Below are 27,401 nucleotides of genomic sequence, written 5' to 3' on the forward strand. Positions count from 1 at the left end.
AATAGATTGGTTGAAGGGATAACAAAAACATGATCTGACTACGTGTTGTCTACAAGAGAGACACTTTAGTTTCAAAGATACAGATAGTTTGAAACTCAAAGGATGGAAAAAGCAATACCATACAAACAGTAACCAAAGAGACCTGGAGTGGCTATACTAACAGCAGACAAAATAGACTTTAAGACAAAAAAAATTTACTAGAGACAAGGATATTTCACAATAGTAAAAGAGTCAATCCATCAAGAAATATAACAATTATAAACATATATGAACCTAAAAACAGAGTTCAAGATACATAAAACAAAAATTGACAGAATTTAAGATAGAAATAGACAATTCGACATTAATAGTTGGAAATTCAATACCCCAATTTTAATAATAAGTAGAAAACTAAGCATAAAATCAGTTAGGAAATAGAAAACTTGAACAACACTATAAGCCAACCTGACCTGACAGATATCTATAGAACACTCCATTCAGCAACAGAAGAATACACATTTTTCTCAAGTGCACTTGGAACATTCTGCAGTAGAGATGATATGTAAAGCAATAAAACAAGTCTCAGTAAATGTAAAAGGATGGAACTCATACAAAGTATGTTTTCTGATCACAATGGAAGGAAATCAGTAACAAATAAATTTGGGAAATGCACAAACATATGGAAATTAAACAACACACTCTTAACCAATGGATCAAAGAACAAATCATAAGAGAAACTAAGAAATATTTAGAGATGAATAAAAAAGAAAACACAATGTACCAAAACTTATGGGAATCAGGGAAAGCAGTGCTAAGAGGGAAATTTATAGCTATAAATGCTTACACTTAAACAGAAGAAAGATCTCAATAACTTAACCTTCCATCTTAAAAAACTAGACTAGAAAAGGAAGAGCAAACTAAGCCCAAAGCAAGTAGAAGGAAGGGAATGATAAATATTGAAGCAGAGATAAATGAATTCAATATTGTACTGGAGATACTAGCCAAGGCAATTAGGCACGAAAATGAACTGAAAGCATCCAGATTGGAAATGAATTACATAATGGTGATGTTTGAATAACTTTATGAGTATACTAAAACCCAATTATTTATACACTTCAATGGTGAGTTTATAGTATGTGAATTATTTCTCAATTTCATAAAAGAGAGTCACACAAATCTTTATAGAAGATTTGTCTGTCTGTTTAAAAAAAGAAAAGAAATCCAAACCTGTTAGACTAACCACTTTTTCATGATTTGTTTCCTTTGTTCCTATATGACATGATTTTATTGTTATATTATGACTCACTGGTTTCTGTTTTTATGTCTTTCTAGGTCATGGAGAGAAACTTGAGGAATCATCAGTTACCTTGGGAAGCCCAGATTCCCACACTATCAGTGAGGGTCAGAAATCTTCAGGAACTTCCAAAACAACAAGAAAAGGCAAAGAAAAGTCTTCCGAGAAAGAAAAGACAGCCAAAGAAAAACAAGCACCTCGCTCTGAGCCTCAGGTGCGTGTGGTACTTTTTCTTACTGAAGTCGCTTAATAAATATCGGTTCATTGGATCCCATTTCCCCTGAGAACAAAAGTAAAAATACCCATGTCTCTGATTCCAGCAACCATCTAAACACCTTAAGGACATTTCTTGGACACTTTCTGCAAGCTGCCTTCCCTAGTTTAGTATCAAAAAGCATTAGTTGAACTTTAAGTAGGTAAGACACTGTTTGGGTTTCTAATATTAATATTATACAGTCTGCACCTTCAAAGAACTCACAATCTAGTGGAGGAAACTGAAGGCTAACTGAGAGTTTTAATGTTGGATATAGTATGTGTAGTGGTAGAAAGAATAGGTACCTATTCCAGGCTCTTCCTAGAGGAGTCAAATCTTGAACTGAGTCAATGAGCAAAGACGTTCTAAGGCAAAAGCCAACACAATCTGTTTTTTGAAGCATTAAAATATGAGAGATGAGGCTGGAGGGGTAAGTAAATGTCAGATAGGGGAAGGCCTTTAAGCTTCATTGGAAGGCTGGGATTTGATCTATAGCCCAGAGGTCATGATTCCAAATTCCTTCAGGGTCAGTTAGGTGATTACAATGATTAGAGATCAGGAAGAGAATGTGGGTGGCAAATTTGAGGAATTCAAGCACAGGCCTAGAGATACTCAAATTCAAGTTATTTAAAAACACTAAAGTCAAAACAAAATACCTCTGAGGACAAAATCTTCCCATCATTTGTGATCACTGCTTAGGCTAATCAGGGTTGGGTGGTAGAGGATTTAAGAAGTGTATTGACATGATCAGATTTACATTTCAGACACCCCGGTGGCTTATAAGGGTATGAATTTAAAGGAGAAAGGCTAGAGATGGGGAAACCATTCAAGAAAGTACAGCAGTAGTCCAGGCAGGAGAGTGCATAGTGTACCAAGTATAATTCAAAAGAAAAGAAGAAGGCAAAGAATTATCCAGGAGACAAACGAGGTATGTAATTATCAATCTGGAGTGGGTGGTAAGGAACAAGAAAGAACAAAGGATATCTCCCAGGTTTGCAGATGGATTAACTGAATAGGATGTTGGTACGACTAGTAAAAGACAATAAAGGAAAATTAACAAATTAGGAGAAGAGATGATGATCAGTTATCCCAGACTTCAGTAATGGAAAAACCTGTCCACTTGCGTTTCCAGGATTTAATTTCCTAGTTGGAATCTACCCTTGGAAACATTGTGAAGTAAAGAAGCTTTAGGCTGACTTTCGCTGGGGGTGGGATGGAACTGACAGGCTGGTCCCTGAGCTACTGCTCTTCTGTTTGTGTCGGAAGCTCAGCTGACGCAGGCCGGCCCTGGTCAACATCAGTGCTGGGAAGAGCAAGTTGCCACTGCTGCATTAGCAGGAGCAACCTGCCATCTCATAATGCAAGAAGTCTTTGTGGGAAGCAGAGAAGCAAGCAACTGCATTTCTTGTGCTCACCCAAATATTGCTGGAGGATAAGTCACATCAGTCTACAAAGAGGTTTTCATATCAGCAAAATAAGATGTAAATGGACCCAAGGTGAAGTAGATGCTTGCAGTAAGCACTGTTACTCTCCAAGCAACCACGGTTTACACACTGGAATTTTGAAACTTAGCACTTTTGCTCCCAAGGGTCTTGCAAGAGTGAGTGTTCATATGTCCCATCTTAAAAGTACATTGAACTTTGTTTCAAAGGCTGTTTTTGGCAATCAGAATGAAATGATTTCACGGTTAGCTTAACCTAAGCCAAGTTCTCGAATATTCTAAAAGTATCAGTTAGTGGCTGGTTAAAACAGAAAAACATTAAACAAACCATAAAATTTCTGAAAAAATCTAGTACTAAATCAGCAGAAAAGAGTTTTCCAGAAAAGAAAAGTCATGGCATAGGTAGAGACAAAGGTAGAGGTAAGCAAAGCCTTTTTCATACACGAATGGTATGACCACAAAATTTGGAGAATCATTCTACTTTTTATCAAATCATATTAATTCCTACTTCAAATGTAAGGGGAAAATGTCTCAAAAAAAGGAAAATAAATGTTTCCAGGACAATTCAGAAACTGAAGATAAAACCTTTGAAGAATAAAAAATGAGTAATCGGGGGCCAGCCTGGTGGCATAGCAGTTGAGTTTGCATGCTCCACTTTGGCAACCTGGGGTTCATGGCTTCTGATCCTGGGTGTGGACCTACACACCGCTTGTCAAGCCATGCTGTGACAGGTGTCCCAAATAAAGTAGAGGAAGATGGGCACAGATGTTAGCCCAGGGCCAATCTTCCTCAGCACAAAGAGGAGGATTGGCAACAGATGTTAGCTCAGGGCTAATACTCCTCACGAAAAAGAAACAAACAAAAAAATGAGTTATCCATATTCTGGCATCTTGACTGATAAGAATCCATGCTCAGAATCTTCTTTTTATACTGTGGATAAGCCTGCAAGTCTCAGTGGGACATCTGAGGTTTTTCCAGTTTCTACTAAACAAAGTACTGCTAACTTACTTTCTTGTCCCGCTGAAGGTGTACAGGCTTCAGTAGGTGGTTATATTGGTGGACTTGTCTCCAAATTAAAGTATGATTCAGTCGGAAGGCTCAGTCAGAACAAGAAGAGGCAATTAAAGCTGAGAAGACTGTCAGCAAAAACAACAAAGCAGAAGAGCAAAAGCATGTGACCACAAGAGTGAGTACAGTAGTCCCCCATTATCTGCGGGGGATATGTTCCAAGCTCCCAGTGGACGACCGCGGGTAACTGAAACCACAGACCGCGAAATCGCGGATAAGGGGGGACTACTGTATTGGTGACTGAACTCGAGCATTAGTTCAAGCATTAAGAACAACTGACCCAAAGCTCTGCACTTATAGGGTTGAAAAACCGACTCTTCATCTTCCAGAACTTCCTGAGGGAAAAGGAGTGGCTTCCGAGGAAAGAATTATTCCATATTTATTACGACTGGGACAAATTAAGGATGGCACTCTTCAAGTTGCAGTTAGAGAAATTTTGGCCTTAATTGGCTATGTGGCTCCAGTGCAAGAAAGAGGCATCCGAATTCTCACAATCGACGGTGGATGAGCAAGGGATGTGGTTGCTCTCCAGATACTGCAAGAACCAGTTCAACTCACGCAGAAGCCATTTTGTCAGCTCTTTGATTGCATTTGTGGTGTAAGCACAGGTGCCATATCAGCTTCATGTTGGGATTGTTTCATACGCCCCTCGATGAATGAGAGGAACTTGACTGAAAATTAGCATCACATGTGTTTTCACAAAATGTTATTGTTGGAACAGTCATAATGAGCTGGAGCCGTGCACTTTATGAGTCAAATGTGGGGAAATATTCTTATTTATTTTATTTATTTTTTTGTGTGTGAGGAAGATCAGCCCTGAGCTAACATCCATGCCAATCCTCCTCTTTTTTGCTGAGGAAGACCGGCTCTGAGCTAACATCTATTGCCAATCCTCCTCCTTTTTTTCCCCAAAGCCCCAGCAGATAGTTGTATGTCATAGCTGCACATCCTTCTAGTTGCTGTATGTGGGAAGCGGCCTCAGCATGGCCGGAGAAGCAGTGCGTCCGGGCGTGCCCGGGATCCGAACCCAGACCGCCAGTAGCAGAGCGCACACACTTAACCGCTAAGCCACGGGGCCGGCCCGGAAATATTCTTAAGGATAGAATGGGATATGCGCTAATGATTGACACAGCAAGAAATCCCACATGTCCTAAGGTAGCTGCAGTAAGTACCACGGTAAAGAGAGGGATAACGGTGAAAGCTTTGGGTTCAGAATCTATGGTCACTCTCCTGAAGTCAACTCTCATTGTTTGGGAGGCTGTTGGTATAAAATGTGGCCAGTCACTAGAGCCTCATCTGTTGCTTCACGCTACTTTGTAGAGTATGTATTTGGGAAATGACCTTCATCAAGATGGAGGTTTGCTTCTGCATAACCCTTCAGTATTAGCAATGCACGAATGTAAATGTCTTTGGCCAGGCGTCCCATTAGAGTGCATAGTATCCCTTTGCATTGGATGTTGAGTATGTAAGAAAGACCATGATATACACAAGCTTGAAAACCACACTGTCTAATGTTATCAACAGTGCTACAGATATAGAAGTCCATGTAATACCTGATGATCTGTTACTCCCTGGCACTTATTTTATATTGAGTCCTGCAATACGTGAAAATATACCTCTAGATGATGAAAGTCAGAATGAAAAGCTGGATCAGCTGCAGTTGGAAGGTTTGAAGTACATAGACAGAAATGAAGAAAAAGTGAAAGATATTGCAAAAAGTATTGAAAAAATATTGTCAAGAAAAATACAATTCTGTAGAAAATTAATGATTGGATAAAACTAAAAACTGGCCTTCCATTCTTTTCAAAATTGTGATAAATGTATGCATATATTCTCAAAAAAGAAAACCTATTTAGAAGATCCACCAAATTTAATATAGAATTGTGGGGTTCAGCGTGAGTTAACTTTGAAATACTTATGAATTCTGGGGAATCCTGAAAAAGATGGCCTTGGACTATCTTGCATAGCGCAAAGGGTATTTTTGGTTACGGAATTCATATGGGAATTAGGTTTTTATTTCATTAGTAATTAACTAAGCTTTAGGAATCTTAATATTGTGCTCATTGGTTTTAGTGGATATTGGTATTTTATAGTTTGATGTTCGAAAATTTATTAATATATGTGCCAAACAAGAAACTGAAAATTATCATAATATACTTTGTATTTTCACTTTAGTCACCATCATGTTGAATTTATTTGATCATTGATTTTATTTCATTTGGAAATGCTAATTTCTTAAATTTACATTACCTATGTTTTCACTAACTACATTCTACAATCCAAATGCTGCCTTTTATTGTAATATCATCTAAACAGATGCAGAAAAATGGAATTTTCTTTATCAAAGGACTATTACTTTGAAATATAAAAGAACCAGATATAGTTTTCTACTCAAAATTTGCTTATTTCAACATTGATTCAAAAACATAGGTGAAGTTCCAATCAACCACTTTTTTCCCTTGAAACTTCAAGATAATCCTGTGTGTTAATTTTTCTAGGTGTAGCTTCAGTTTATCATTCACTGTTATAAAATCAATTATTTGAATTCACTTAGAAAATATTCTTATCATTAGCAAGAATAAACTATTAAAATTTAAAATAAGCTTAACTCAATCCATTAATTCTTATAAGACATGGCCCTCCCTTAGTCCTTCACAGTGTTCCCTTCCCTGATCAAAATGTGATCCCAGAGAAGTTTCTGATTAACTCATTTATCAAGCAATATGAAAGATGAGAAAAGCTTATGTACTGTTTTTTAAAAGGAAGAAATGAAAGAATTTCCAATTGTGAGATTTCAGTTCTCATCAGAATATTAGGGGAATATCGTAGAAATCTAGAAGATCTTTCTGGTAACATTAAAAAAAACTGCACGTGAAAACTTTATTCAGTGACCCCCCCCCCCAATCCCCGCCTCCTCACCTGCGTTATTTAACATGGATAATTGACATTGTCCATCTTACGTAGAGTGCTAGTCACCACATCAGATTCAAGCCTTTCTCCCTGCCAGATTGCCAGGAATGAGCCTCACGTATCTAGACATTTTGAAGTCCTGTGTCAATCTGCTCCCAGCCTATGGTCCATGAAAGTGATCCCATGAGACATCAAAATGTCGTTAACTTTCATAATGAATATATAGCAAGTATATCCAGACTTGGAAATAATCCACTATTCCTGCCCTCATTTTTGTGAAGAGATGCTATGAGTTAGCCTAAGTGTAATTTAGAATTTTTTTTGTTTACAGCTTTTAGGTAAAATTTGCATAGAGTGAAATGCAACAATCTTAAATGTACAGATCAGTGAACTTTGACATGTAACCCACGTCTCTATCAAGGTATAGATTTTAGACCATTTTTATAAGTTTAGAAATTCCCTCCAACCTCTTTGCAGTGGATTCTGTCATCCCCATACCTCACCCCCAGGCAACAGTTTTGCTTGTTCTGGAATTTCATATGGATGAATCATGCAAGATGTATTCTTTTGTGCTCAACTTCATCTCAGTATAATGTCTCTCTGTGAGATATTATTACTTTTTAATGTTAAATAGTATTCAATCATATGAACGTATTACAATTTGTTTATCCATTCATCAGCTGATAGACATTTATATTGTTTCCGTTTTTTTTGGCTATTATGAATAAGGCTGTAATGAATGTTCTTGTTCAGGTCTTTTTGTGAATACATATTTTCATTTCTTTTGGGTAAACACTTAATAGTGAAATTATGGATCACAAGGTAAAATATAGACCCATTTGAAAGGAGAAAAACATCTGACCCAAAGGTTTTCATTTTATTTTATCAGTTGTCCACTGCTCACTCTCAACCAGAAGACCCAAATAAACCCTACTGGATTTTGAGGCTGGTCTCTGAACACAGTGAAGCAGACATTTTTGAAGTGAAAAAAGACACAGAAAGAGCAGACGAAATCCGAGCCATGAAGCAAGCCTGGGAGATGGCTGAGCCAGGGAGAGCAGTCAAGGTCGCGTGAGTTTGAAAAGTTGTTCTTTCGCTTTTCCTTCCTGGGCATGGTCTGAAGGAAGAGCCATGTTGGTGAAACCCCATAGTCTTTCCTTTAGGAACGATACCTGGAATTTTGTCAGATCTGGACTAAGTGTCAGGCCACATTTTGACACCTTGTGAAATGTTACCCTCCTGATACCCGGCTCACTTTCAAAGCGAAGCACGCAATGGTGCCACTAATCAGCTCAAACTGTGGGTTACCTCATTCTTTCTGGTAGCAGGGGCTGTGTCCACATCTGTCCTTCACACTCCCAAGTAAGAAAGCATAACAACGTATAATATGTGCTTTTATGTACTTTAAAGAGCCTCAGATAAAAAGCATATGCGTCTCCTTGTGGAATCGACATACCTCAAGTCTCCCTCCCCCCTATATTTTATGTAAGAATCATTGCCGTGGTGAAACATTATTACTTGTATGTGTTTCATGTCCCAGCTCAGGGTTATTGAGGCAGATAAAAAAGGTTCAGGAGCAACTGGATCTAAGATAGCACACCCAGTGCATTGGTTTTAGGACTTATTCTTCACTAGTTCTCAAAATAACTGTCAAAATCACAGATGGTTCAGAAGTTGAGTTTATTTGATAATTAATAAGAGCTGGCCTGGTTCTAACTGCCCTATTCATTCACATTTTCCTGGGTTTTTTTGTCGAGGAAGATTGGCCCTGAGCTAACATCTGTGCCAGTCTTCCTCTATTTTGTACGTGGGTCACTGCCACAGCATGGCCGCCAACGAGTGGTGTATGTCTGTTCCCGGGATCCGAACCCGTGAACCCAGTCTGCCCAAGTGGAGTGCACTGAACTTAACCACTATACCACGGGGCTGGCACCCCTGGTGTTTTTTTGAGTACTGTTAAGATGTTGTTCCTCTACTGTTTTGTTGATAGTGTTTGTTCTCTAGGCTTCTCAGGCTCGTCTACGTTACCTCAACCGGCTCTTTAAGAAAACACCTGATGCTGAGAGTTTGCCCGTGTGTGGAAGTCAAACTAAAGAAGGTCAGTTGACTCTGCCCCAGCTGCCTCAAACACAGAGCTGTTACTTGCACCTCTTAAAAGACAATCAGCAAGTCATGCTTGGCAAAAGCACATTTCAGAATCTAATTTTTTACAGGATTGTAAAAAGTCACATATAATCCCGTAAGAAAATAGATTCTGAAGTGTGTTCTTTTTACCAAGCAGATGTTTACTTTTGCCCCGGGTAGATAAGATTTTCCCCACTTAAGAAAAATTGAAGCCAGAAATAACAGTTCATCCTAGTTAGAAGATATCAGTATGCGAACTTGAAGGCAGGCCTACTACTATAAATCTGGTGCCTTTCTAGCAATAATAACAATGAATAATAGCAATAAGAATCACAGTAATAAAGCTGACTACTTTTATTGAGTGATTGCCTTGGGCCTGGAATTGTGAAACACTAATTATTTCATTTAATACTCACATCCACCCACTGATATATAATATTATTTCCAACTTACCAATAAGGACACAGGCCCAGAGTAATTTGCTCTGGAATTTGCTAAGCTCACAAGATGCCCAGAGACAGAGCTAGCATGTGGTCAGAGCTCTCCATCACCCCAGCATCCTCTCAAAACCACGTGGCTGCCTCCATCTATCACCGCACTAGGCTGTCCAGGGAGGCTGAAGACGTTCACATCCCAAATTGTGCTTTTCCACTTTGACATCTTCAGGAGTGTAATTCAATAACTTTTATAAAAATCATGTCCCTTAACTTTTCCTATGGAGAGGATAAACCACAAATATCACCCTCATCCTGTGATCCTGGGATGGGCACTGTTCAAAGGGCTTTATGTTTGTTATCTCACTTTAAGCTACAGCAACTATGAGGTAGACATGACTGTTCTTATTTAACAGATAAAGAGACCAAAGCTCAGAGAGTCTTCCTTTTTTTTTTTTTTCCTTTTTTCTCCCCAAAGCCCCAGTACATAGCTGTGTATCATACTTGTAGAGTTGTAGCTCTTCTATGTGGGACTCCACCCCAGCATGGCTTGATGAGCAGTGCGTAGCTCCGTGCCCAGGATCCGAACTTGCGAACCCCCGGCCGCTGAAGCAGAACCCATGAGCTTAACCACTATGCCACCAGGCTGGCCCCACAGAGAGTCTTCTTATTCTTCCCAATTCATACATTTAAAAAGTGACCAAGTTGGGATTTGAAATACTCCTAACTCCTAATGTAATCACTCCTCTAATCAATAGGGTCTAATGTTATGTTAGCAATACAAAGGTGAATAGAATATGATTCTTATCCTTTAGGCTCCAGGTTTTATTTTTAATTTTAAAAATGTTATATTAATCTATATGTAAAGGAAAAGTTATTCCCTAGACACTTGTTAAGAATGGCAAGAAGGGGCCAGCCCGGTGGTATAGTGGTTAAGTTCACGTGCTCCACTTCAGCGGCCCAGGGTTCGCGGGTTTGGATCCCAGGAGTGGACCTACGCACTGCTCATCAAGCCATGCTGTGGTGGCATCCCATAGACAAAATAGAAAATAGAGGAGGATTGGCACAGATGTTAGCTCAGGGCTAATCTTCCTCAGTAAAAAGAGGAAGATTGGCAATGGATGTTAGCCCAGGGCCGATCTTCCTCACCTGAAAAATAAAAATAAAAATAAAAAGAATGGTAAGAAGACTTGATTCAAGACTATCGTGACAGGAGTCAAGACTGTTGCAATAGGAGAGAGGGGTTGAACTCAACTCTGAATACAACGGGGACAAGGCGGGACTGATAGCCAACAGGCAGGCTGAGGGAGTGGATGGAAAATTACACAGAGGAACTTGGTTAGGTATCAAGGCTCAGGGAAGAGGACCTTGATTAATATTGGGGGTGGGGGAAGAGGACCTTGATCTCAAGGATGGGGAGTTCTTGATAAACTGGTTTAGCAGGATTCTTTGCTAAAACTGAGATCTTTTACAAGCCAAGGATGAGGCGCAGTGAAGCACAGGGCTCAGAGGAACCTGAGTTCCTCATACAACATATGCAGTAAAGGCATAAATCTTAATTGCACAGCATGACGAGTTTTCACATTTGTGTACAGTCCGGAGCCACCATTTAGATCAAGGCACGAAACAGTTAGTACATCCCGAGAGTCCTCCTCCTTCACCTTCCCAGCCATTTCCTTCCTCAAGGTAACTTCTAGTCTGACCTCTACCACCAGGAATTAATTTTTCCTATTCCTGAACTTCATGTTTTGGACTCATACAGTATGTACTCTATATGTCGTGCTCTTCAGCTGTTCTATTTCTTCCTGTGTTGGGATTAGTAAGTTGTGTTTTACAAGGAACTTGTCTATTTTAAGTAATTTAAACTTCCTAGAATAAACTTCATTTTAACCTCTTTTTTTCCTCAATCAGTCTTGCTCTAGGAGTGCATCAATTTAATTAATTAATTTATTTATTTATTTATTTATTTTGATGAGGAAGATTAGCCCTGAGCTAACATCTGTTCCCAATCCTCCTCTTTTTGCTGAGGAACATTGGCCCTGGGCTAACATCCGTGCCCATCTTCCTCTACTTTATATGTGGGACACCTGCCACAGCATGGCTTGATAAGTGATGCATAGGTCCACACCCGGGATCTGAACCCGCGAACCCCGGGCTGCTGAAGCGGAGCACGCAAGCTTAACTACTTTGCCACCCTGCCGGCCCCAATTTTAATACTATGTTTAAAGAACCAACTTTTGACTACTGAACATCTGCCTTTCATTTCAAGATTTCTCCATGCTCTTAAGTATTAGCCCATCACTGCCTTTCATTCAAAGCAGAATATAGCACCAATTAAATCATCTGCAATTGATAAATAGAGGGAAACGTCTGTATAATGTGGAAGTCGTGGTAGGTTTTGTGCAGTTTTTCGTAGGCATAAGGATCTGGAACAGTGGGAATAGAATCATAACGTTAAGAAAAAATCTTCCAGCTTTGCAACTTTACAAGCAAGAGCCTTTTTCAGCTCTGTTTTAAGAAAATTTTAGACAATTGCCTACACAGAGGGCCCCCCTCCCAGAAGGGAGAACCCTGTCCACGCACAGTTCTCACATGGGATAGATTCCCTTCCTCCAGGGGCCGCCCTAACAGCAGCCCAATGGTTCAGAGACCCCATTTCCATTTGTAATATCTCACCTTCAAAAAGCGTCTATTTTTACGTGATGTTTTCACGTCCCGAGGCAGCTTCCAGACGCACTGGCTGCCTGGGCCGTCCACGTCCCCTTCTGAGGTACCAGTGATTGTTGTCGCCGTGGTTAGAAGTTGCAAAGGTTTCGAGTCTTCCGCTCCAAATCTGTGCTCCCACGAGCCCTGTTACATTTCGTATGTGATTTCATGGAATGCAAGTTTTTTCAGTAACGCACATGTCGTGTCGTGGTAGAAACATCTGCGAGTGCCACAAAAGTGCCCGACGTAAAGAACCCCATGAGTTTAGAGAGCACACCACCAGGGAGTACGCTGTGGAAGAAGTGGCAGCTAACCAAGGGCTTGAAGGATCTGACAAAATCGGTGAGCAGTGAAAGTGGAGCGGTGTCTCCGGCAGGGAAAGAGGAGCGTGAGCAGAGCCTTCGGAAGGACGTTATCGGTAAGTACTGCTCTGGTTGGCAAGACAAGTACCTATTTTGAAATAAAAATTCTAGAAGATACTAACTTAGATATGTGATGGCTAGGGTTACAACATAGAGAAATACGTATTTTGTATTCATGGGTCTTCATTTTGCTCATCAGAGTTGATAATCTGCTCAAGGTTCTGATTATAAAATACCTATCCTTAAGATAAAAGTGGGCAAAAAAAAAAAGAGTATCGGGGCCAGCCGGGTGACATAGCGGTTAAGTGCACACGCTCCGCTTCAGCAGCCCCGGGGTTCGCCGGTTCAGATCCTAGGAGCAGACTTGCCATGCTGTGGCGGCGTCCCATATAAAGTAGAGGAAGATGGGCACGGATGTTAGCCCAGGGCCAATCTTCCTCAGCAAAAAGAGGAGGATTGGCAACAGATGTTAGCTCAGGGCTAATCTTCCTCACAAAAAAATAGAAAGTATCTGATATATTTTTGTATAGTTTTCTGAGTCTACAAATACTAAAAATAAAATTGCAGTTATTGTATATACAGTGATTCACAGTATATATGTATATGTATATACACGCACAGTATATGTGATATATGCTAGTATATATTCACTATAGTGAATCACACATATTCACTTAACACAGATCCCTTTTGTTCTATCTATAGTATGGTACCTGATAGGTTTTCTTTTTACCTTTTATAATGAATTTTTAAATATTTGGTTTCTAAAATGTTGGAAGAGACCAATTTTCAGTGGGGTACAAGCCACACTGACTTGATTCATTTCTGTATAATACGGATTCGTATTTATTCACTAAAATGAACCTAAATCCTCAATGGGAAGTATTACAGAGAAATGTCTTTCCGCATTCCTGCCTCCATGAGGAAGGGTATTTTCCCTAAGCAACTCTTGGACTTTCTGTTGCTAAGGGGGCTAAGTGTCTTATCTGATTGATATATTTGGAAAGAATAAATTTTGGGTTGCCCGTGGGGAGCCTGAATCCACTGCTGGTCCCTGAATTGGAAGCACTACATATGACTGAGGGGGGCTGTAGGGGTCAGCCAGCTCTGGCGTTCTGTGATTATGGCCCATTTTTCTCTCACTTCAAGCTATGTCCTCCAATTATACCTACATCAATAGTAAAATCTTACTATTTATTTCTCTACTTGTGCAGAACCCAGGCAGGAAAGAAAGATGTTTTGGAAGAAAGCATCCTCAGAAACACCAACAATGGTTCTTTTCTCAAAATTGATAAACTGGTCTGAGAATTTTCCAATTAAAAACTGTTTATGTGGGGCCGGCCTGGTGGCGTAGTGGTTAAGTGTGTGAGCTCCGCTTTGGTGGCCTGGGGGTCGCAGGTTCGGATCCCGGGCACGGACCTGCACACAGCTCATTAAGCCATGCTGTGGTGGCATCCCACATAAAATAGAGGAAGATGGGCACAGATTTTAGCTCAGGGCCAATCTTCCTGAGCAAAAAAGGGAGGATTGGCCACAGATGTTAGCTCAAGGCTGGTCTTCCTCATCAAAAAGAAAAAAAAAAAAACTGTTTATAGCTAAAACATGTCCTTTAGTGATTTCCACAGTGAAGAAGAAAATCCCAAAATTCGAAGGGCTCTTTTACTCTACTAACAAGAGATTCTGACATTTCTGAACCAGTATTTTAAGAGTAAGGGCTCATTTCATAGATAATAACACACATGCCAGTGGCACTAAAATTTATTAGAATGATACCTATCATTTTGTATTAATATTTTATTGGTAGAGTGCTTTGGCATATATTAACTCACTTGAGCCTCTATGAACTAGAAAAAGCATATACTGCCCTCTCTGCCTCAAAAATGAAGGAACTGATAAATGACTCACCCAAGGGCAGGAAGTTGAAACATTTCAGGTAAAATCAAGGCTCAAACTTTAGTTCTTTTGATTCCACACTTTGTGATTTCTTATCGAACGCAACCTTTCCCCCACGCTTCGTTAAAGATCTTAAAAAGGAAAGTATAATTAAATTCTGATATCAAATTGTTTGTTTATATGCTAACAAGGTCATCTTCAAGTTGAGAAAATTGAATGTAATCATGATTCTTCACACCAGCCTCGGATGGTGTGTCCCCGCTGTCATGGGGTAGATGTCATTTTTTTCCCAGAGCCCCAGACCAGAGTTGTGAGGGCGTGAAGCCTGTGCTTCCAGATCAACTCTCCTGTTTCTCATTGCATCATGCCTTTGGCCATGAGAGTCTTCAGACATTTGCACTAAAGTTCACGTAACTGTAAAAGGGTGTGCTTTTGGGTGGGAAGGAGAGGGCTGGAAACAGGGAGGAAAGGGAAGAGACAGCAGGAATGCAGGACTTAGACCAACTTAAAAACATTCTTAAATGTGTTTTATTATCATTTTAATTTAATATAAAATGATAAGTTTAATTACACGCCATCAAGAAAAATTAACTTCCTCTCCCTCTGAGAAGGGGTGTGCTGTTGTGTGCTTTCAGTACCTCCTATAGCACTGAGGCGCTGCCGTGTGCCCCAGTACTGTGGTCGTAGAAGGAATCACACTTGAGAACCACAAGTCAGGCTGTCCAGCTGTTCTCTGCAGTTCCGTGCGCTGCTCCCACCTCTGCTCTTGGTGCACCACAAATTGGCCCTCCCTCCTGGAGAAGCATCACCCATAAGAGATTACAGACCCTGTGAGAGCTTTACGTGGTCTGATCTCCACATTCCCATGGATATTTGTGACTCCCGAAAGCTACCTTAGTCTTTCGACTTCCTATTTTCATATAGTAGGTAACTTAGAACAACTTCCTTCATGATGCCAGAGGACATAGAAATAACATCATTATGGATTTCACTCCTAACCATTCTTCCTCAACACCACGCCATCGTCAAGATCAAGATTGCAAACATTGCTTTCAACTTCCCTTTTATTTCAGGGGGCTTTCCCAGAAGTTAGAGTGATCTTTGTCTTAATTTCCAATTTTTTGTCCCAGGCTTCACAATCAGTCAAAGTATTCTTCACTGTGTCTTTTTTTTTTCGTGAGGAACATCAGCCCTGAGCTAACATCCAATGCCAATCCTCCTCTTTTTGCTGAGGAAGATTGGCCCTGGGCTAACATCAGTGCCCTTCTTCCTTTATTTTACATGCGATGCCGCCACAGCGCGGCTTGACAAGTGGTGCACGCCCGGGATCCGAACCTGCGAACCCCGGGGCCGCGGAAGCGTAGCGCGCGCACTTAACTGCTATGCCACTGGGCTGGCCCCCCTTCACCATGTCTTTTAAACAGCGATTCTCATAGTCAAACTTCCTATGATGAAAGAAGTTTTCTCCTCTTGTCTGTTGTAAACCGAAACTTTTGTAAAATATAATAAAATGACTAAGTTGATGATAAATTGCTATAAAAATATTTCTAAATGCATACTCTCACTTTCAGAACTTACCCCATAGAGGACCAGTTTGCAGATGGAGGATGGTCCATACACACACATACACTTTGAGCTGCACTGTTCTAGAGTTCTAAGACTGTCGTACTATACTCATACCCTCTTCTGATATGACAAAGTTTTGTAGGTGAACGTGAAGATTAACCTTCTCTGCCCCTTTCCCACTCTCTCTCTTTAAATATATATTATTTGGCAAGATATAAGAAAACACAAACATCTAATTAATCGGAAAACATTTTCTTTCCAGCCAGAGTCAGCAGAGCTGGTGTCTTATAAAAACAATTCAAGTTTGAAATGCCAAAAATATACCCAACAGAAGTAGATGTGTTTGTAAGAAAAGCAAATGAACTTTAGAAATCTGAGATCCCATAGTAACCATGATGAAAAAAGAAAACTTATTGGCCACTGGTTTCTAGAAGAGTCATGTTATAAAATGTCCATACTTCAGGAATGTTTTATTGAATGTTATAAAATGAATTCGTGTTTTAATGATGGAACAGAGTTGGAATTTGTATTATTATATTCGTTTTTCTCACATGTATTGTGACTTGATGTATTTTTGAAAAAATGAAAAATTAATTTGGATGTTATTGTTTTTTAAGTTTTTTTAAAGGTTTACATTAGATTATATTTCCAAATGAATGATCACTTTTAGCAAGTTGTTATAAATTAAGCACTTTACAATATTGCTGAGACTATTACAACCACATGTGAAAAGCAGGATTAAATACAGTGCAGAGTGGGACCTGTTGCATTGCAGAGTGAGAACTTGACATATCTTCTTCCCAAAAAGCAATGATAAACTGGAAAAAAAATGATTAAAAAAATTTCAAAACTCTGGGGCCGGCCTGGTGGAGCAAGCGGTTAAGTGCGCACATGCCGCTGCGGCGGCCCGGGGTTCGCCGGTTCGGGTCCCAGGCGCGCACAGACACACCACCTGTCAAGCCGTGCTGTGGTGGCGTCCCATATAAAGTGGAGGAAGATGGGCACGGATGTTAGCCCAGGGCCAGTCTTCCTCAGCAAAAAGAGGAGGATTGGCAGATGTTAGCTCAGGGCCGATCTTCCTCACACAAAAAGAACAAAATTTCAAAACTCTGAAAGCAAACTAAATGAAAAATAATTATTAAAAATAAGAACAACAAAAACAAATGAACTTAATCCTACTTGTTTCCTATTGCTGCTGTAACAAATAACCACACACTTAGTGACTTAAAACAACACAAATTTCTTACAGCTCTGGAGGGCAGAAATTTGGAAATTAAGGTGTTGGCAGGGCTGCATTCTTCCTGGAGGCTCTAGGGGAGACTCTGTTTCCATTTTCAGCTTCGAGGGCCATCTGACTTCTTGGCCTGTGGCTCCTTCCTCGTATTCAGGGCCAGCAGCATAGCATCTTCAAATGTCTCTGTCTCTTTGTCTCTCTTTCCCTCCCTTCATCTGTATTTCTTCTGTGTCCATCTCCTCATCCCCTTCTTGGATTCTTTGTCTTCCACCTGCCTCTTTTTTCCCTTATGTGTTCTTGTGATCACATTGAGCCCAGCTGAATAATCCAGAATCATCTTCTCATATCAACATGCTTAACTTAACTGCATCTTCAAAGTCCTTGTAAGGTAACATGTTTATAGGTTTCGGAGATTAGGATATAAGACATCTTCAGAGGTGCATTAGGCTGTCTACAACAATTGGTAGGGACAGCAAGGATCTATGGTTTAATGTGAGGTTTTCTCATCAACCCAAGCTCTGCAGCATGGTAGCCACGAGGACCGGCAGCCTTGGTGCCAATGCTGGTAAAGGTTTACCCGACTTGAGGCTCCAGGGAAAAGTTCCATGCCCATGGGCATTGTTGCAAGTAATAGTGAACTTGGTGGCAAACTGGGAATGGCCAACATCACAGCTGCCTGGGACTGTGACACTGGTCAGAGTGAGCAACATATCAGCCAAAAATTGAACAAGGAGATCTGGGTAACAAAACAGACATAGTGATTTCAACCTAAGATCAAGAACAAGGCAAGTTATCCACCCTAACCACTTATGGAGGTTCTAGCCACTTCTATCAAAAAAAACAAATAAAACACGTCTATATCAGAAAGGAAGAAGTAAAACTGTATTGGCAGACAAATTGATTCTACATCCTGAAAATCCTAAGGAATCAGGGAGAAAGAACCAAGAATATCATCTAGAACTAATAAGTGAGTTTGGTGAGGTCACGTGGTACAAGATTAATATACAAAAATTACTTCTATTTCTACATATTATCAATAATAAATCAAAAAATCAAAAAGACAATTTCATTCCCAATAGCATCAATAGTAAATGTATGGAAATAAATTTAACAAAAGTGCAAGATGTGTATTTTGAAAAGTATAAAACAGCATTGAAGGAAACTTTAAAAGATCTAAATAGAGAGGTAGTCCATGCTTTGGACTAGAAGACTCAAAATAGTAAGATAGTAATTCTCCCCAAATTGGTTTGTAAATGCAATGTAATCCCTATCAGAATTCTAGTGGACATCTTACAAAATTTGACAAGCCAACCTCAAAACTTATATGGAAATGCAAAAGACACAGAATGAACAAAATAATTTTGATAGTGAACCAAGGGAGAGGATTTTTACTTCGTGATTTCTGGATTTGTAATGAAACTAACAACAATCAAAACACTATGATTTGACAATTTCTTAAAAAGGTAAACATAATTTTACCATTCCCACTCGCATGAAGTGTCCAGGAGAAGCAAATCTGTAGAGACACGAAGTAGATTAATGGTGGCCTGGGGCTTGTGCTGGGAATGAACAGTAACTGTAAAAGGACATAGAAATTTGATGTGGATAGTGGAAATGTTCTGAAACTGGGTTTTTGATGCTGGTTGCACAACTCTGTAAGTTTAAGTATTAATTATACTTTTAAAATGGGTGTATTTTATGCTATGCAAATTATACTTCAATAATTTTTTTCAAAAAAGAAATTAAGTGGTCTGGAAAGGCTGAATGGTTAACGTCTTAGACTTTAAAGTTTCTTTCTTATATCTGTTTCTTGTGGGTTCATAGGGGTCTATGGAGCAAAAAGTTCCTGGTAATTTGATTTTCAGTGTTTCCTTATTATATATTGCCTACTCCACTGGACTAAAAGTTTCTTGAAGGTAGGGTACTGTATGTTAAACATTTTTATATTCCACCCCCATAGTGCTTAGTATAGCTTTTCACATTAGAGCAAGCACTTTAGATACTGGGTCATTTAATTTGTTTATCACAAATTTTTTTTTGTGAGGGAGATTGGCCAAGAGCTAATATCCATTGCCAATCTTCCTCTTTTTGCTGAGGAAGATTTTCCCTGAGCTAACATCTGTGCCCATCTTTCCTCTATTTAATGCGTGGGACACTGCCACAACATGGCCTGATGAGCGGTGCACAGGTCCGCGCCTGGGATCCGAACCTGTGAACCCTAGGCCGCCGAAGCAGAGTGCGTGAACCTAACCGCTATGCCACCTGGCTGGCCCTATAATGAAATTTTGTAACTTAAAGTATAACCTTTTTTGTCTCTGTCTTCATTTAACTATAATTAGAATAACATTTTATTACTTTTCTTATACAGTATATTCATTTTGTCTATTTTCATTTTCTCATCTCCTTCATTTAACTGTCAGTATAGTAACACCAGCTAGAGGATAAATATGAAATAATATTGTATTTTAATAAAGTTGTATTAAATCACATTAAAATCACATCAAATAAGGCAAGTCCTATCAATGGTTGTTTTTTAACAGAAAATATTATTTTCAATTCAAATGAGATATAACAGTCATTTAGTCATTGTTGATTCTTTCTTGAAAGCCTGGGACTTTTTTTTTTTAACAGGGCCTCATTCACGATCCCCAACACTTTTGGAAATATCTCCACGACTTATTCGAAAAGAGCTAGAATGTGTAGACTTAACTCAATATGTACGGTAAGTTTTAATAAACATAATTAACACAGACAATTGGTGTTCATAGAATTTTGGGTATATTGCCAATAGGCAGTAGATAAACAACTGAAATTTGAAATTAAATGCTTAATATATTTTTAGTGTATCTACATTTTTAGAAGTACATGATTTGACATCTCAAATTTGGCAAATGTTTTATGAAGTCAATCATAAAAGCATTTAAATGCTTTCTGCAAAGATTTAATTTGTAAGCTCATTAAGGTGAGTTGAGCTACAGAAAATTCCCACCATACTTTCTGCTATTATTTAATTAGATTCAATTTCCTTAAGAGCTAGACAATAGGATTAATAGAGAGAGATAGTTACTCAAGCATATTTACAAGTTTGAAAACATTTTCAAAATTGTTTAGCTTCATAAATTAAAAAGGAAAACCTACAAGATATTCCATAGTTTCGAACACCCATTCCACAAACACCTCATCAAATGGTATATCTAATTTTACTGATACTTTCATAAAATAATTTCCTAAAATATCATGATTCGATAGAGCAAAGCCCATCTAAAAATAATGGTTTAGGGCCGGCCCCTTGGTTTAGTGGTTAAGTGCGTGCGCTCTGCTACTGGCGGCCTGGGTTCCATCCCAGGCACGCACCAACGCACTGCTTCTGCCGCCATGCTGTGGCCGCGTCCCACATACAGCAACTAGAAGGATGTGCAACTATGTCATACAACTATCTACTGGGGCTTTGGGGGAAAAAGGGGGGGGGGAAAAGGAGGAGGATTGGCAATAGGTGTTAGCTCAGAGCCGGTCTTCCTCAGCAATAAGAGGAGGATTAGCATGGATGTTAGCTCAGGGCTGATCTTCCTAAAAAAAAAAAAAAAATACTTTAAAAATAAATAAATAAATAAAATGGTTTATTCCTTCTATTCCTAATATTTGATTTCATTCAGAGCACCACACTGTTGATATGATTTTAAATTATTTGAGTTCTAAAGTCAAGTCCATTTCAGAGTTCCCAAATGACTTAATGTATGTCTTTTGATATTTTTATGTCAAGGAAAACAAAAACTGAGCCCCTGCTGCAAACAGAGGAACTGAACAAGCAGCAGGCAATGCAGAAAGCAGAGGAGGTCCATCAGTTTCGACAGTACAGGACCAGAGTCCTTAGCATTAGAGACATTGACCGAGAGGAACGACTTAAGTTGAAGGATCGGGTCCTGGAGATGTATGGGGAAATGCGGGTGAGTCTCAGGTGCATACCTAGATCAAGTTGACCAATTCCTTTTAAAAAGATATCATAGAAGCATATAGTAACCGGGTAAAAAGAAGTCTTGAAAACATTTAGTTCCCAGCTTCTCAGAAAAGATGGCAAATTGACAATACACATCTAATTTTACTTGCTCTCTAAAGTCCCTCTAAAATGCAGTATTGGGAATCTATCCACAAAATGGGAAGAATGGGAGAGAAGATAACAACAAAATATTTGTGAAGCTGGAAAAAAGCTGGATGAAGATTGCATTAACAGACCTGAGGCAGCCAAATCCTAAGCTGGCTGTAGAAAAATTCTTAAGAATCAACTCAGTTTGCTCCCCAGATTCCCCAAAGGGCTCTGAAATTGGTGACGCCCACCATGTTAGGAAGTGAAGGTCCAGGGGGAGGAAGATAAAATCATTGGATTTGTTTGGTTTAAAACTATTTAAGAAGCAGTTAGAACTGCTGATCACCACCTCAACTTTTTGTAGACAGTTGACTGTCCCTTCTCCACCCCTGCAGAAGACTAGAGGTGCTTTATTTAGACATGGTCCAAAAAAGAAGGATTTCTGTAGTGTGAAAGATCAAGCTTAACTAAAAATGGAAGTATTGTACTAGAAATGGGGAAATTTGATAAATATATATGAAGGACTTCCACTGTGGAAGATGAAGATTTATTTTTTTCTCCTTTTTTCCTACAACACACACACACATTCACACATGCTCCAAAGACACCAAAGGCTACAAGACTTTCTAAACATTTTAGCCACAGTGATATTGGGTTCTCCCTGTCATTTCCAGTATTGGCCAATCTGAGGAATACGCCTTTTTGATGTCTCTTCTTGTTTTCCAATAGGTACATCAAACTGAACCTCTCCAAATCCATATTCTGTAATTCCTGCTCTCCCTCTCATGTCACCACAGACATAACCCTCCACCAATATTCTCCATGCCAGTAAAGGGCAATTGCAATCTTTCAGTTGCTCAAGGAGAAACCTTGGAAACATCCTTGACTTCTCTCACTCGTTACCTCTCATCCATTAACAAAACTTGTCAGCATTACCTTGAAAATAGATCCAAAATTCAACCACTTTTCACTCTGTATCCCCACCATCTAGTCCAAACGGTCATTATTTTCCATTCAGAGTATCGCTAAAGCCTCCTGACTCATCTCACTGCTTCCTTCTTGCCCTCCTACAAGGTGGACTCTGCTCTGCAGCCAAAGTGATTGTGTGAGTCAGGACAGACTATTGTATCCTGTGGTTACAAATAGTCCCAATGTCAGGGGTTGGCAAACTGGTTTTCTGTAAAGGGCCAGATAGTAAATATTTCTGGCCATATGTTGCACCTACTCAACTCTGCCATTGTTAACACAAATCAGTCAAAGATAATACCTAAATGTGTTCCAATAAAACTGTATTTAGAGAAACAGGCAATGAGCCAGATTTGTTCCACAGGCCTTAGTGTACCAGATCCTAGATTAAAACAGTAAGAGAGTGTTGCTCCTTCTAGCTACATGGCCAGTGACTTCAGTAGAGGGTCCTCATCACATTTACTTTAATAGTCACATTTCATTAGCCAAAGAGAGTCACATAATCACATACAACTTCACTGAAGGAATCAACCTTGCTGACGCCTGGATTTCAAACTTCTAGCACCAAGAACTGTGAGACGATAAATTTCTGTTATTTAAGCCTCTCGGTTTGTCGTCCTTGGTTATGGCAGCCCTAGCAGACCAATACAGAGTGCAATGCTACCAGGTGCCCGGAGGAGAACCCCAAGTATTTTAGGAATTGCACTAAGGGTTATCAAAGTACGTCCTTAAAATGGAGGGTGGGCTCATTTCACTCCTCTGATGGCTTCACATTTCACTAAGAAAAAAGCCAGAGTCTTTATTATGATGTCTAGAGTGCTACGTAATCTAGTGCCCACTTTCCTCTCCCATCTTTTTCTCTACCATCCTACCCTCTCTTCTCTTTTTTTTTTTTTGGAAACTGACTTTGCCCTTCCACTAACAGCCAGGCATGTCCCCACCTGTGGGCCGTGGATCGTGCTCTTCCTGGAACGTCCTTCCTGCACAGAGCCAAGTGGTTTACAGCTTCTCTTTATGAGCTCTCTCATCTATTGTCACTTCATTAGAGAGATCGTCTCTAGCTACCCTTTCCAAATTAGAACCCTTCAAAATTTGTATACTCAAGCCTGGCTTTATTATTTTCTTAAAAGCACTTATCCTGTATATATATTCATTTATTGGTTTAACATGGAAATGTGTGTATATTGCTTATTAAATATGCATACATTTTTAATCTATCTCCACTAGAATATAGACTGTATGTGAACAGGAACTTTGTTTTGATTCACTGTTGTATCCCCAGAGCCTAGAAGGGATTCTATCTCACAGAAATTTGTTTCATAAGTGAATCAATAGATGAATCTTAAAATTATATAGATTCAATTCATCATGTAGAAAATAGTTTAAATTAAAATATTATAACACAAAAGGGAATTTCAGGATTGCCGGTCATGTTTTCCGTGTTTAATAGACAAGAACAAATGCAGTAGATGGGGAGGAGATAGGGAAGAAATATTAACTTGGATAGTTTTGAATTCAGATCCCATTCTTTAAGTGTGAGGTACAGATAAGCACGTGAAGAGAAAGTTGTTTTTTTTTTTTGTTTTTTTTTTTGTGAGGAAGATCAGCCCTGAGCTAACATCCATGCTAATCCTCCTTTTTACTGAGGAAGACCGGCTCTGAGCTAACATCTATTGCCAATCCTCCTCCTTTTTTTTTTCCCCAAAGCCCCAGTAGATAGTTGTACCTCATAGTTGCACGTGCTTCTAGTTGCTGTACGTGGGACACGACCTCAGCATGGCCGGAGAAGCGGTGCGTGGGTGCGCGCCGGGAACTAAACCCAGGCCGCCAGTAGCAGAGCACGCACACTTAACCGCTAAGCCACGGGGCCGCCCCAAGAGAAAATTTTGATTGAAGCTACCTTAAGAGAAACATGATCAGTATTATATTTCTTATCAAATGGGAGAAAACATAAGGGATTACTGACGTATATTAAATTACATAAGGGATAAGGGATTACTGACATATATTAAACTACTTTTCACTAAACCCTTAAGATGGCTCTCTCTTTCTTTTTTTTTCTATGTCCCTACTGTCATCTTGTATTTGTGCAGTTGGTTTAGTGAAAGCAATTTTGTTATGGTAGATACAGTCTTCTTTTGTCAAAAGCTTTGGTAAGTCTGATTCTGACATTCAGCTGTTCCATCATCTCAACCCAAAGTCATGCAAGTTGCAAAACCATGGAAAATTTCTTGAAGAATTCAGTGATGAAGACGATAGAGTCATTTCCTGAAGCTTCTCTTCCAGCATCACTTCATTAATTCTTATTTTTTCATTATACCGTTTTTGAAACAGTAAACACTCAACAAATTGAACCATAATTGTGGCCATAGTATCAGAATTGCAATGATTTGCATTTACAGGCCTCTTAGTAAACCTGCATCAGCACTTGGTAATCACTGCCTTATTTGTAAACACTTTTAGGGAAGCCATTTCACAATCCATTTCTAGAATGTTGCCTGGAACTGACATTAAGTGTTCTCGTCTATAGTTTTGAAAATTGAAAATTATTCTTCTTTTTGAAAATAGAAACTATATTTACCTGTGTATAATCTCTGACACTTCACATTTCCACAATTTATTCACTCAATATATATTTCTGGGCCTTTTTGTACCAGAGACTGTCCTAAGCATGAACAAAAGAGATAAACCCTTGCCTTCATGAAGCTTACATTCTAGTGAGGAAATAGATGCTAAAATACAAGCACAATACATAAATACATTGTATAATATGAGAAAAAGGGATAAATGTTGAGAAAAAAAGAAAAGTAGAACAGAATCAGAACACAATGATTCAGAGGAGATATTAGCTAGAGCAAAGGCCCTAAGGCAAGAGCAAAATTCACGTATCAGAGGAAGGATACTAAGGAGACCTGTGCCATGGAGCAGAGTGAGCAAGGGGTAGGTGAGTGTGAGGAAGCCGGAAAGGAAGTGGGGGGAGGGGATGGGGAAGGTAATCATTAGGACTGTGAAGGCCACTGAAAGGACTTTAGCTTTATTCTGAGGGAAATATGGAACCATAACAAGGTTCTAATGAGCAGAGGAGCAACATGATCTGACTTACGTCTTAAAGGGATTGCTTTGGATATTGTGTGGAGAACAGATAAGTGTAGAAGGAGGCACATAGAAAAGACGAGAGTTCTGTGACGAGACCATTGCATTGAGCATGCAGTGGTGATGGTGGTTCACACCAAAGTGGTAGGGTGGAGGTGGTGAGAAGCAGTTGAATTCCGGATGTATTTTCAAAGTAGAATCAACTGGATTTCCTGATGGGTTGTTGGTTTATTATATGAGACAGAGAAGAGTCATGAAATACTCTAAGTTTTTTGCCTAAACAACTGAAATGATTGAGCTGCCATCAAATCTGATGGTTTGGGAGGGAAGATAAGGATTTCAGTTTGGGACATGTTTTGATATAGTTATTGTATCAAAATGGACATCTTTACATATCCAGTATACGGTCATGTGAAGATGTTGAATAGAAGTTCCATATGTGATTCTGGAATTTGGGAGAGAGATCTGGGCTGGAGATAAAAAATTGGGGGACCCATCAGTGTATAAATGGAATTTAAAGCCAAAGATGAGATCACCACGGGAAGAGGCCTAAGATCTGAGACGTGGTCACTTCCAAATTAAGAAATGAAGGAGAAATCAGTTAAGGCAACTGATAAGGAGCAGATAGTGAAGTAGGAGAAAAATCAAGAGGGTGTGGTGCCCAGGACACTGAGTTAAGTTGGTTGATCCAAGAGGAGAGAGTACAGGTAAGTAAGAATAAGACCAAAAAATGATCCTGGATTTAGATACCTATGAGGTCAATGGTGTCCTTGATGAATATAGATTTTTTGAAGCAGTGAGAACAAAAGCCAAACTGATAATAACAAAGATATCCAGTGGATTAGGTGATATTATTTGGCTGTTCTTTACATACAAGTCAGATACATTTTGTCTGGGCTAGAATATGCGTGGGGAACCAGTAATTTATTGAGCACAGTCACTGTGAGAGACACACTGGGCTGCATGTTTCATATAGACTATATTTAAACTCATTTAAAGCAGATTGTTGCTTTGCCAAAATCTCTGCCTATTTCTTTCTTCCCCTTTGTTTTCCTCCTACTGAAGCTTTTATTTACCATTCTGTTAAAATCTCATGTACACTTGGTTGCTTGCTCATGTTTTATGCATGGATGAACATTTGAGACCATAACCCAATTTTCATCTTTCTTCAATAATTTCCCACGGGAATCTATTGGCATGAGAAAAGGGTAAAGGGATTGCTTTCTTCTTTTATTTTTTTTCTGGAACCATAAGTCTTTATTAGAGGACCTCATTTGCTTGGGGTTTTGTTTTGGAGTAGGACTCCTTAGATGAAGCCCGGCAGAAGATCTTCAACATCCGGGAAGAGTACAGAAACAAGTTGCTGCAAGCAGAGCGCCTGAGGCTGGAGGCGATGGCTGAGGAGGAAGCAGCCTTAAAGGCGGAGTCCGAAAAGAAGACCTTAGCCCCTGACGCACAGAAAAAAAAGAAAGGAAAGAAAAAGTAACGAGGAGATGCCCAGTACCACCCTTCTTCTGAAGAAGAAGAAAAACCAGTTTTTAATGATCTATAACTTTGCTTGTTGATAAGGTATTAGGCCAATTGAAAATAGAAGTTTTCTTACCTTAGAAATAGTTTCTGTATTTTGGTGTTAATGTTAGTTTTTCTCAGAAAGCTATTATTTGAAGCCATTAGAGTTTAAATTTTTGTAATTTCAATAAATACATTGCTTCCAAATATTTAGCTGGAATAAAATTTATGTGTCTGTCTCTGAATTGCTGCCTTTTTACTTAGTGCTAAGACAAGATTACAAACGAACCAACAGGATTGCCTTTCAAAAATTCAACAATGAGGAAAATAGCTATTGTTCTTGGAGAAAATTTTGCCTCTAACTTTAAAGACTGTAAAGTGTTAAAAAATACACTTCAGACTTGTGTTTTTTTTGTGTGTGAGGAAGATCAGCCCTGAGCTAACATCCGTGCTAATCCTCCTCTTTTTGCTGAGGAAGACCAGCTCTG

At 39.3% G+C, this 27,401-nt stretch overlaps 1 protein-coding gene and 1 pseudogene across 1 annotated transcript in view; both read left to right on the forward strand.

Moving 5' to 3' along the window:
* The window catches only part of ADGB (androglobin), a 174,749-nt gene extending 147,617 nt beyond the window's left edge, over nt 1-27,132 (forward strand). Inside the window, exons 30-36 of the mRNA XM_087425200.1 lie at nt 1,312-1,487; nt 7,835-8,011; nt 8,950-9,043; nt 12,424-12,627; nt 19,896-19,986; nt 21,025-21,208; nt 26,705-27,132. Of these exons, the coding sequence (XP_087281326.1) occupies nt 1,312-1,487; nt 7,835-8,011; nt 8,950-9,043; nt 12,424-12,627; nt 19,896-19,986; nt 21,025-21,208; nt 26,705-26,890 (1,112 nt within the window). The 3' untranslated portion in view covers nt 26,891-27,132. The remainder of the gene's footprint in view (nt 1-1,311; nt 1,488-7,834; nt 8,012-8,949; nt 9,044-12,423; nt 12,628-19,895; nt 19,987-21,024; nt 21,209-26,704) is intronic.
* On the forward strand, nt 3,139-5,850 carry LOC106803630 (calcium-independent phospholipase A2-gamma-like; annotated as a pseudogene).
* Nucleotides 27,133-27,401: the final 269 nt, after the last annotated feature.

Source organism: Ceratotherium simum, chromosome 38 (assembly GCF_057802395.1).
Source record: "Ceratotherium simum simum isolate JZ-2026a chromosome 38, ASM5780239v1, whole genome shotgun sequence".
NCBI classification, from domain to species: Eukaryota; Metazoa; Chordata; class Mammalia; order Perissodactyla; family Rhinocerotidae; genus Ceratotherium; species Ceratotherium simum.